Source organism: Trachemys scripta, chromosome 2 (assembly GCF_013100865.1).
Source record: "Trachemys scripta elegans isolate TJP31775 chromosome 2, CAS_Tse_1.0, whole genome shotgun sequence".
In the NCBI taxonomy this organism is placed as follows: domain Eukaryota; kingdom Metazoa; phylum Chordata; order Testudines; family Emydidae; genus Trachemys; species Trachemys scripta.
Genome location: NC_048299.1, coordinates 122,150,594 through 122,162,609, shown reverse-complemented (window position 1 = coordinate 122,162,609; position 12,016 = coordinate 122,150,594). Strand labels below are relative to the sequence as shown.

General features: G+C 51.8%; 2 protein-coding genes across 5 annotated transcripts in view; one reads left to right on the top strand and one right to left on the bottom strand.

The window, feature by feature from the left end:
• The window catches only part of SRD5A1 (steroid 5 alpha-reductase 1), a 53,444-nt gene extending 47,148 nt beyond the window's left edge, over positions 1–6,296 (bottom strand). For all 3 annotated transcript variants that reach the window (XM_034761508.1, XM_034761506.1, XM_034761507.1), the window contains exon 1: positions 5,631–6,296. In XM_034761508.1, coding sequence (XP_034617399.1) covers positions 5,631–5,944 — 314 coding nt within the window. In that variant the 5' untranslated portion in view covers positions 5,945–6,296. The remainder of the gene's footprint in view (positions 1–5,630) is intronic.
• Positions 6,297–6,565: 269 nt separating this feature from the next.
• Positions 6,566–12,016, top strand: part of NSUN2 (NOP2/Sun RNA methyltransferase 2) — a 61,427-nt gene continuing 55,976 nt past the window's right edge. Inside the window, exons 1-4 of one of the 2 annotated variants that reach the window (XM_034761505.1) lie at positions 6,566–6,581; positions 7,128–7,285; positions 8,127–8,231; positions 10,020–10,125. In XM_034761505.1, coding sequence (XP_034617396.1) covers positions 7,230–7,285; positions 8,127–8,231; positions 10,020–10,125 — 267 coding nt within the window. In that variant the 5' untranslated portion in view covers positions 6,566–6,581; positions 7,128–7,229. Of the gene's footprint in view, positions 6,582–6,665; positions 6,871–7,127; positions 7,286–8,126; positions 8,232–10,019; positions 10,126–12,016 lie in introns of those variants that run through there. The other variant, XM_034761504.1, reaches the window with a different exon arrangement.

Sequence of the window (12,016 nt, the reverse complement as noted above, 5' to 3'; positions counted from 1 at the left end):
CAGGAAGCTTCAGGGCAGCACCAGTGGCAGCGTTGGGGGGGCGGGGGGGAGACCAGAGCTGGGCTACTAGGGGGCCTGCCTGGGTTGGTCTCTGAAATAAGGCAGGGGCCAGGGGCAAGCACAGCAGGGCAGGAGGCAGATCAGTCCCCGGAGCGAGGTAGGGACTGGAGACAAGAGCACAGCACGGTGGGTTTGGTCCCTGAGCGAGGAAGGAGCTGGGGGCAAGAGCACAGCAGGGCGGGGAGGGGGTCTGTCCCCAGAGCGAGGCAGGGGCTGGAGGTAAGGACAGTAGGGTGTGGGAGAGGGCAGATAGGATCCCTCCAAGGGCAGCACAGAGTTGGTACCTACATCTCTGCCAGAGCCGGATCCTTGGGAGCCAATTCTCTCTCTCCAGCTGAGCTACAGCTCCTCCAGGCAGCAACAACTGCTCTGACTGTGGTTACTCCTATAACCGGGGCCCCTTCTGAGTGTGTGTCTAGCGCCACAGGCACCAGTGTCAACCCAGTATTGGACACACAACTTCAAAATGCTGTCTACACAGCTATTTTTAGAGCAATAGCATGAGGCCCTACTACCCTGAGTCTGGCAAGCTTCTGCCACCGGGCCATGTAGATGGACTCTCACTTGAACTGTGCCCACGCTGCAGAATACACGAGCTCTGAGCTGCATAAGAGGAGGATTTGAGCTCTGACCCACTGCTTCCAGCAGGGTCCATAGGCCCAAATCCAACTAGTTTCTGTGTGGACAGAAGGGGGGGTTGGGCTCAAACCTGAGTTTGCGTGGACATACCCTGAGACACCAGTGAGCCCAGCCCCGTGGGAGCCAGTGTATGCAAGATGCAGAGATAGGGTAATGACTCATGCATTCCCAGAATACCTGACATTTCAGTGCCCTGCTCCAGGATCCTCGCACCCCATCCCAGCATGACCCTGTCCCCACATGACCAGCATCACCTCACATGCAAGACATTACCTCACCCTACTGTCCTTACCCTCAGCCCCTGCCATTTCGAAGTGCATGCCGCTCCAACCTCTCCAACATGACCAGGCACACAGTTCCTGCTCTACACTACGAGTTTACATCGAATTTAGCAGCGTTAGATCGATTTAATCCTGCACCCGTCCACACGGCCAAGCCTGTTTTGTTGACTTAAAGGGCTCTTAAAATCAATTTCAGTACTCCTCCCCGATGAGGGGATTAGTGCTGAAATCGACCCTGCTGGGTCGAATTTGGGGTAGTGTGGACACAATTCGATGGTATTGGCCTCCGGAAGCTATCCCAGAGTGCTCCATTGTTACCGCTCTGAACAGCGCTCTCAACTCAGATGCACTGGCCAGGTAGACAGGAAAAGCCCCGCAAATTTTTGAATTTCATTTCCTGTTTGGCCAGCGGGGCGAGCTGATCAGCACACGTGACCATGCAGTCCCAGAATCGCAAAAGAGCTCCAGCATGGACTGAACAGGAGGTACTGGATCTAATCGCTGTATGGGGAGAGGAATCCGTGCTATCAGAACTCCGTTCCAAAAGACAAAACGCCCAAATATTTGAAAAAAAAAAAATCTCCAAGGGCATGAAGCACAGAGACTATAACAGAGACCCACAGCATTGCCGCGTGAAACTTAAGGACCTCAGGCAAGCCTAACAAAGAACCAGAGAGGCAAACAACCACGCCGGGTCAGAGCCCCAGACGTACCGCTTCTATGATGAGCTGCATGCCATTCTAGGGGGTGCTCCTACAACTACCCCACCCCTGTGCGTGGACTCTCTCAATGGATTCTCACGCAACAGGAATGCGGATTTTGGGGATGAGGAAAATGATGAGGAGGAGGAGGTTGAAGATAGCACACAGCAAGCAAGCAGAGAAACCATTTTCCCCGACAGTCAGGAACTGTTTATCACCCTGGACCCAATACCCTCCCAACCCACCCAAGGTGGGCTCCCGGACCTTGAGGGCAGAGACAGGACCTCGGGTGAGTGTACCTTTGTAAATATAATACATGGTTTAAAAACAAGCATATTTAATTATTAATTTGCCCTGAAGACTTGGGATGCAGTTGCGGCCAGTACAGCTACTGGAAAAGTCTTTTAATGTGTATGGGGATGGGGTGGAAATCCTCCAGGAACATCTCAATGAAGCTCTCCTGGATGTACTCCCAAAGCCTTTGCAAAAGGTTTCTGGGGAGGGCAGCCTTATTCCGTCTGCCATGGTAGGACGCTTTACCATGCCAGGCCAGTAGCACAAAGTTTGGAATCATTGCATAACCAAGTATGGCAGCGTATGGTCCCGGTATTTGCTGGCATTCAAGCAACATCCATTCTTTATCTCTCTGTGTTACCCTCAGAAGAGAGTGATATCATTCAGGGTCACCTGGTTGAAATAGGGGAATTTTATTAAGGGGACATTCAGAGGTGGTCGTTCCTGCTGGGCTTTCTGTTTATGTACTGGCTGCCTAGGTGCTCCAGTCCCAAGATAGGGATATGCATTCCGTCTATCGCCCCACCACAGTTAGGGAATCCCATTGCAGCAAGGCCATCCACTATGACCTGCACATTTCCCAGAGTCACTACCCTTGATAGCAGCAGCTCAGTGATCGCGTTGGCTACTTGGATTACAGCAGTCCCGCACAGTAGATTTGCCCACTCCAAATTGATTCCCAACTGACCGGTAGCAGTCTGGTGTTGCAATCTTCCAGACGACTATCGCCACTCGCTTGTGAACCGTGAAGGCTGCTCTCATCTTGTTATTCTTGCACTTCAGGACAGGGGAAAGCATGTCACAAAGTTCCATGGAAGTGCCTTTACGCATGCAAAAGTTTCGCAGCCACTGGGAATTATCCGAGACCTGCAACACGATGCGGTCCCACCAGTCTGTGCTTGTTTCCCCAGCCCAGAATCGGCGTTCCACGGCATGAACCTGCCCCATTACCACCATGATGTCCAAATTGCCAGGGACCGTACTTTGAGAGAAGTCTGTGTCCACGTCCTCATCACTCCCATCACCGCGCTGCTGTCGCCTCCTCGCCTGCTGTTGAAGTTTCTGGTGCTGCATATACTGCAGGATAATGCGCGTGGTGTTTACAGTGCTCATAACTGCCGCGGTGATCTGAGCAGGCTCCATGCTTGCCGTGGTATGGCGTCTGCATGGAAAAAAGGCGCGAAACGATTGTCTGCCATTGTTCTCACGGGGGGGGGTGACTGACGACATGGCTTACAGGGTTGGCTTACAGGGAATTAAAATCAACAAAGGATGCGGGTTTTCATCAAGGAGAAACACACACAACTGTCACACCGAAGCGTGGCCAGTTATGAAACTGGTCTTCAAAGCCTCTGTAAGTGCAACGCACCTTGCTGTGCTCTTCTAATCGCAAACAGCCTAGTCAGGAAACAGCACCAGCGAGCTTTTAAACGTCTAAAGGTACGTTCTACCACCATTCTGCACTTGCTCAGCCTATAGTTGAACTGCTTCTTACTACTGTCCAGGCTTCATGAACCATGGGAGCAATGGGTAGGTGCGATCGCGCGGTGCTGCCGACTGGGAGAGCAGCCTGAGGCAAAAGCCTCCAGCTCGCATGATATTCCAGGCAGGACTGAATCTCCATTAGACAAAACTTAAAGAACAGAATGACCTGGAGTCACTCCCATTTATGTCCAGGCGTCCCTGACTGACCTCACCAAGGTCGGCCAGGAGCACCTATGTCTGCCTGGGCACCCCCAACCGACCTCACCAAGGTCGGCCAGGAGCACCCACGAGACGACGATGATGGTTAACAGTCGTATTGCACCGTCTGCCACCCACAAGGCAAGGAGATGCTGCTGTGTAGCACTGCAGTAAGTCTGTCAGCAGCACCCAGGAGACGTATGGTGACAGTGAGCTGAGTGGGCTCCATGCTTGCCGTGGTATGCTGTCTGCACGGGTAACCCAGGAAAAAAAGCAAGGAACGATTGTTCGCCGTTGCTTTCACGGAGGGATGGAGGCCTGATGACATGTACCCAGAACCCCCCGTGACAATGTTTTTGCCCCATCAGGCATTGGGAGCTCAACCCAGAATTCCAATGGGCGGCAGAGACTGCGGGAACTGTGGGACAGCTACCCACAGTGCAATACTCCTGAAGTCGACACTAGCCTCGGAACTGTGGACGACCCCACCAACTTAAAGCGCTTAGTGGAGACACACACAATTGACTGTATCAAATCGATTTCTAAAAAATCGACTTCTATTAAATCGACCTAATTTCATAGTGTAGACATACCCAGAGTGAGGTAGGGTGACCAGATAGCAAAAGTGAAAAATTGCAACAAGGCTGAGGAGTAACAGGTACCTATATAAGGAAAAACATTGAATACTGGGACTGTCCCTATAAAATCAGGACACCTGATCATCCTAGGGCAGTGGTTTTCAAACTGGGTCACGGAATGAAAGGTACTGTATCGCAGCGGCTCTTGTCACCACCGCCGACCCGGCCATTAAAAGTCCCGTTGGCGGTGCTGCCCGACTATGGCAGGGTAGACCCTACCTGTTCTGACGCTGCGCTGCACCCCAGAAGCCGCCAGCAGCAGGTCCGGCTCCTAGAAGGCGGGGGCCAGGGAAGGGATGGCAACGATGACATGGGTCTCTGCACGCTGCCCTCACCCTGAGCACCAACTCCGCACTCCCATTGGCCGGTTCCTCACCAATTGGAGCTGGTGGGGGACAGTGCCTGCAGGCAAGAGCTGCACGGAGCCGCTTGCGCTCCGCCACCTAGGAGGCAGACCTGCTGCTGGCCGCTTCTGTGGCGAGCATGGTCTGCTGCGCCAGGACAGGTAGGAAGCCTGCCTTAGCATCCCCACTGCGCTGCTGACGGGGAGCCGCCTGAGCTACGTCCACGCCCCAATCCCCTGCCCCAGTCCTGAGCCCCTTCCTGCATTCCAACTCCCTCATTGCTGGCCCTACCCCAGAGCCTGCACCCCCAGCCCAGACCCCTGATCTTCTCCTACACCCCAAACCCCTCATTCCTTGCCCCACCCCCTCCTACACCCCAAACCCCTCATCCCTGGCCCCACCCCCAGCCCAGAGTCCTGACTCCCTCCCCCCTGCCTCCCACACCCTGAACCCCTCATTCCTAGCCCCACCCCACAACCCTTACCCCCACACCCTAACCCTGAGCCCCTCCCACACCCCAAACCCCTTCTCCCCAGCTCCGTTGGGTCACGGGCATCAACAAATTTCTTCGACTGGGTCACTAGAAAAAAAAATGGAAAACCACTGCCCTATGGTGAAGTCACAGGAACAAGGTGCTCTTCGAGATGATGCCACCACCTTCCACACCAAATGCCTGGCAAATCTTGTCCCTTTTTGTCTCAGGGCCAGACCTGGACAAACTCCCAGGCTGGGCTGAGCCTCCGGGCTGGGGTGACCGAACAGCAAATGTGAAAAATTGGGACGGGGTGAGGGGTAATGGGATCCTATATAAGAAAAAGACCCCAAAATTGGGCCTGTGCCTATAGAATCGGGACATCTGGTCACCCTACTCCTGGCAGCCCCCCTGCACGCTGGGGTTTCCCTGCGGGAGCTGCGAAGCGCGGCCTGCCAGAGGGAACCAGCGGGGCCGCTCCGGCCAGAAGGACAAGCTGCGGGGAGCGCCGCTGCTACCTGTGTGCGTAGTGCCCGATGAAGAGCGCCAGCAGGACCCGGTTCGGCCACTTGGAGACGCGGGCCGCGCCGCTGAAGAGGCTCAGCCCCAGCGGCACCAGCAGGGAGGGCAGCTCCTGCAGCGCCCAGGCCAGGCGGACGGGCACAGGGCAGCCGAAGCGGCGCGTGGAGTAGCGCCCGTACGGCATCCGCACAAAGCGCAGCAACAGCGCGGAGAGCGCCCCCGCGCCCACCAGCCCGTAGGACAGGATTTCCAGCAGCCGCCGCTCCTCTGGCCCCGACAGCCGCTGCCACAACCCACCCGTCGCTTCCATGGCCGGGCGCGCTCAGCCCCCACCGGCCGGTGCCGCAGAGCCGCGCGCCGAGAGCAACGGCGGGGTTTGGTCACGCGACACCAATGAGACAACTACGTGCAAAAGGCGCCGAACCCTCGCCGGCGCGGGCACGGCGCTAGACTAGCACCGGGACAGGCAGCAGGGAGGCTCGTCGCGGTAGAGAGAGCTGCGCTAAGCCAGAACCCCGCCTAGCTGACTGCCCGCGCCCTGACTAGTGATCACTACACAGACGCCACCTGCGGAGAGACGCTATTTGGGGATGTGTCATTGGGCAGGGTCTGGTGCGGCTTTTCATCCACATAGGACGGCAGGAGCCAGGTACCCGATCTGTGCAAACATTGATTGGAGAAGCTGGGCTGTCAATCGTTTAGATTAGCCAATACAAAATTGAGAAATCGGGCAGAGTCCCTACCCTTATTTCCTCATGTGGGCGTCACACAGGCGCCTAAAGACAGCGTGCCATGGGCTGTCCCTGATAAGCGCTAGTCCAAAAATACAAAACAATGAATCCCCTCAAGTGACACAGAGATGTCCTCCCCGCCAGGCAGACCCCGGTTCATTAAAATAACGGCGCTTCCCGGTGCCAGCTGGCTCAACGAAGGAGAAAATTAGCACAGTTGAGTTTATGCTGCAGGCGAATTCGAACACAGCCCTTGAGGGGCTTTCCATGCACTGCAGTCAGCTGGCAAGGACCCCGCGCACGCGCAAAAACCAGGCCACCGCATGTGCTACGTGACACTTTCGGGTGACGGCTGTCCTTCGGCTGCGGCAAAATCACTCTGTGGCGCGCGGTAGCGGCCGCTTTCGTACGGCGCGCGATGGGCCGCAGGCAGCGCAACCGCCAAAGGCAGCAGCAGCGCCGCGAGCGGGGAGGCGGCGGGGACGGGCAGGGCCGGGAGCAGGCGGTGAGCAGCTACCGGGCGGAGCGGGGTGGGGGAGGGTGCTAAGCTGTAGCCGATTCAGTGACGCCGCGAAGGTCCCCTGGCCCGAGCCCCCCGCACGCATCGGCTGCTCGGGCCCGGGGAGCGCTAAGGGTCCCTGACTCCTAGTCAGATCCTCGCGCGAGAGACCCTCCCCCCCCGGGAGCTCCCTCTTCCCAACCCGGGAGATCTGCTCCCCTGCCCCGCGCCGTGTCTGATCCGCTCGTCGCCGCCTCTTGCAGGGCTGGGAAGGCGGCTACCCCGAAATCGTCAAGGAGAACGCGCTGTTTGAGCGATACTACCGGGAACTGCGGATTGTGCCCGAGGGCGAGTGGGAGCCGTTCATGGCGGCGCTGAGGGAGCCGCTTCCCGCCACTCTGCGCATCACCGGCTACAAGAGGTGAGCGCGGGCCCGCGGGGAGAGGCCAGTCGCGGGGCGTAGGAAGCGCTCAGCAGAAGGCCGTTGCTGCGGAGAGTGTGGGGAGCTGCACACGCCCGCTAGGGACGCCGATGGCGCGAGACGTGATACTCAGAAGTGGTGTCAGCCCCAGGGCTTCGGCAGCCGCTCCCTGCTGTTCCTCCTGCCAGGTGGTGTCCCCGGTGCGGGGAGGGGTTGTCATGGGGGTATTTTCTTTCTTCCGTGCAATCTGTAACTACTTTCATCTGTAGGCTAGAGATGGCAATGGTGGAAAACAGCTGCCTCAGGTGAGAGGGGTTTTTGGTTCTCTGTGATTAATTCTTCGTTCCTCTTTTTCCTGTTTGCACATCCCCAGACCAGTGCACCCAGCAACAGGAGCAGCAGCACAGAATTGCACTAGTACACATTGCTGCTTCTGTCGGGTGAAGTGCTAAGTGAAACTGGCATCAGCTTCGCTGTGTTGTTGCTGGAGCTGCTGGGCAGATGGTGTATGTAGGATCATCAACAAAAGTGTGATCTTGCTTCTTAAAGTGGAAAGGGGAAAATCTGGATGGTAGCCGGTAACCCGCAAACAGAAATAGGAGAGAATTGATGATGAAGCAGGGTTATATGATCTGTATTACTTGTTTATTGTTAATGTACATAATTTGTGGGTTAATATTGGTTACTTGTTTTCTGGGCCATGAGGGGTTCAGAACACTGTGAAGTTGGTGCACTCGGCCCCAGATGGAAGTGTTATACACAGAACAGTTTTGTTTCATTGCACTCTTCAAATAAATCAATTGTTTGTTTTTTAATCAAAAACATTTTTTTCTTTCTTTAGCCATGCAAAAGAAATTCTGCACTGCTTGAAGAACAAGTATTTCAAGGAGTTGCAGGACCTGGTAGTTGATGGGCAAAAAATTGAAGTGCCACAACCACTAAAGTGGTAAGAAAACTAAGACACTTTGTAAACTCAGAATATGTTGTTTCAAGAGTTTACCCTGCTCTCTTCCTTTTCTACCTTATCTGATAATTAACATATATACTATTAGTAGTGGAATTCACTGATCTTAAGGTTGAGCCCTGGCTAATATTTTTTGGCTAATATTTTTTTCTTGAAAGATACCCACTGGCTAATCAAATCTTAATGCATATAACTGATCACCCTTTTAGCATTACAGACATAATTTTTATAGATATTATAACTTTCTTGGTGCTACTCAAAATGGATTTAGGTTGCTCAATCGTACTGTTTTTGGCAAATATTTCTTGGTCACATTTTAATACCCAAAATGAAGTTTCTTATAGAATTAATTTTTTTTACATCGGATATATTTTTTAGTAAAAGGAAAAGGCTACATAGTTATTTGAAAAGTTACGAGTGACCACCTAGGATTATTATAACTGAATAGAAAAAGATCTGAGGGAGGGGAGAAGCTCTATTTTTCAGTTCATTTTTCAGAATCGGTCTTAATTTGTCTGATTGTGGTGCTAAGTTCCCTCTAAGCTGTGCAGCAGCGTATTAATCACTGTGCAGGTGTTCAGGGCTGTGGCTTCTCCCCCAGCCCCGGACCTGCCATGGCCAGAGGAGAGGCGCCCCTTCCCCAACCCAGCCTCGCCCAGACCTGCCGCCAATGGGGAAGAGGCACCCCCAACCCAGCCCCAGCTCAGACCTACCGTGTTGGTAGTGGCGCTTCTCCTCCTGGGCCCAACCCAGCCCAAACCCGGGCTTGCTGCGGAGGGGACAGATGTGCCCTAGCCCGGACCTGCCATGGAAGGGGAAGACGTGCCTATTTTGCGTCTCCGGCCCCAGAGCTTCCGTGGCAGGGAGAGGCGCCTCTCCCCTCCACCCCAGGTGCTGCTTTAGGGAGAGAAAGCTGGGGCAGCCTGCACCCCAAACCCCTCATCCCAGGTGCTGCTTTAGGGAGAGTAGCCCTGGGGCAGCCTGCACCCCAAACCCCTCATCCCTGGCCCCACTCCAGAGCCCCCCACCCTGCACTCCAACTCTCTGCCCCAGCCCTGAGGCGCCCCCCCCCCCAATCCCTTCAACCCCTTCCTCACCACATGAATTTTGTCTCCATATTGGTGCACGTAACAAAATTCATTCCGCACACGTGTAAAAAATGAGGGAATACTGTTGGGGTTGTACTTCACTGTGCGCTGACCGCTTGCCACAGCACAAGCAAAGTATAGTCCAGAGGAAGTTTTTGAGGCAGTGGTTTGTGTGAGCTTTCTGATAGTCTGCTGTGAATTACAGGCATATCCGTTGTTCGCTGTGATGTTGCTTTAGTGTAAAGATTAATAATAGCCTCACAAAGTGTATCCAGTACTGACGTCATAGCTAGGAGCAGGAATATTGTTATTTGATAATGTCCTGTTCTGTTGAGTTTACACATTTTCTTACTGAGATTCAGATGGTCCCATGACGGATTTTGACCTAGGTATCTGTGGTATGGATTCAGCTAAGCTGTTGCAATGAAAGAGTCACAGTTAGAGTTGTAACAGAATTGTTTAAAGACTGGAATCTTAAAGTCTAATATTTATCTGATTTGACTATCTTACGTATTTTAATTTTGTACTGTGTTCTGCACACTTCAGACAACTTGAATGTAAATAATTTAGACAGTCTGTAAATTGCCTAAAGAAAAGTGGCTGTATATTTTCGTTTAGAAAGATTTTTGAGATTGCATTAGTTTGTCGTGAGTTTGCACTGGGTGTCTCTTTGTTTTATCAGGTATCCAGAAGAGCTAGCATGGCACACTAACTTGAGCAGAAAAATCTTGCGGAAGTCACCACAGCTGGAAAAGTTTCATCAGTTTCTGGTTAGCGAGACAGAATGTGTAAGGCTTTTTTTTTTTAAATAAAATGTAACAAACAAATGAATTATGTCCAAAGTTGAATTTTCTTTTTAGAACCAGAACACTTTTTATTGGGAAGTGAAGGCTTGTGTACGTATTACTGATGAAGTGCTCTAGAGGGTGTGATTTGCAAAGCCCTAACTTGCTCCACTCTTAACTGCCCCATGTAGGAAGTGCTGATGCACTCTTAACAGGTCCCTAGTTCACGTTAATGCCAGCAGGATCTACGTGGGACAGTTAATATGAACTAAGTACTTTTTAGAGTGTGCCAGCAGGGTCTATGTGGGGCAGTTAGAGTGGTACATGTTAGCGTGCTTACAAATCACCCCTGTGGTGTACTTTGCTACACCGAGTAGACAATCCATGATAGTGATCACTTAGTCTATAATTAGAGCTTCTATTTTTGTGGGTTTATTAATTTGATTTTTTTGGGTTTGTTTATGCTTGACTGGAGCCACTTTCTGTAGTTGCTTGCTCTTGAGTATCAAATACATCCCTAATCTTAAGGGAAAGAAGAGAAGTTTGAACAGGATAAAGTAATGTTGTTTGTTTGGCTCATATTTGTCAGTTTTGTGTGAGCTTGATATTTAAATTTGTAATGAAATTTAGAATGAATGAGTGTAATGTCAGAATGATGATTATTATTATTTATGTTACCATAGTGCCTAGGATCCTTAATCATGGAATAACACACTATTGTGAATGAATGAAAACACACTATTGAGCCGGGAAAGACTGTATTTAGGGCCAGAGAAAAAGATGATGTAGTAATTTAGGTGCGAGATGAGCACCTGGATGAGAGATTTAGCTGTGTGAATGGATAGGAAAGGCCACATTTTAGAGATGTTGTGGAGAAAGAATTTTTGAGGTTTAGACAGCCTAGACACAAGGACCTAGAGAAAGATCTGAAACTGTGATGATGCCCTGATTATAGGCCTGAGTGACAGGCAATATGGTGGCATTGAGGAAAGGTTTGGGGGGGGTGGATTAAGACGTCTGCGTTAGCCATGTTGTGCTTGAGCTGATTGGTAGGCATCCATGAGGGAGAGGTCAGAGAGATATGCTGAGATTTTAGTTTGGACAGAAGGACTTATGTCTGGAGGAGGGAAGAATGAGAGAGCTGTGAATCATTGGCAAAGAGATGGTAATTGAATTTATGATTGCAGGCAAGATTACCCAGAGAAAAGGGGCAAGAGAAGGGCAGACCAAGGGCAGAGCCCTGTAGAATATTCCCCCCCAGAAAGTTGGAATGGGAGAGGAGGAGGATCCTCCAAAGGACATGTTGAAGAAGCAATTAGAAGCCAAAGGAAGACAAGATTTCAAGATGAGTGTGATTGGTGGTGTCAAAGTTGGCTGACTTCAAGGAGGATAAGGATGGATTAGTGGTTCTGAGTTTTGGCTGAAAAGAGATTAGCAATTTTGGCAAGAGGAGTTTCAGTGGAGCGCAAGGGGCAGCAGCCAGATTGGAGAAGATCTAGGGTGGAATTGAAGGAGAAGAGCTCCAGACAGGGATTGTGGACTGTAGATTATAGTTCTAGAAATTTAGTAGTAGAAGGGAGATGGCACAGTAGTTGGATAGACAAGTGGGGTGAAGGGTGGGTTTTTTAAGATGGGAGAGACTGAGGCATGTTTATATTGTGAGAAGGAGTCAGAGGAAAGTTAAGGAAAAGAGTAAGGAAGCGGAGGAGTGAGCGTGAGAGGGATCAGAAGATGGGATGAGGTCATTGGAGCAAGTGGAGTGGTTAAAGGAGGAGAGCAAAGGAGAAACTTTCTGCATCTATGACAGGGAAGAAGGAAAAAGTTGGGGGAGGGAGAAGGGGGAAAGTTACATGGTGTTTTGTAGTACTGACTTTTTCAGTGCACATTCATTTAT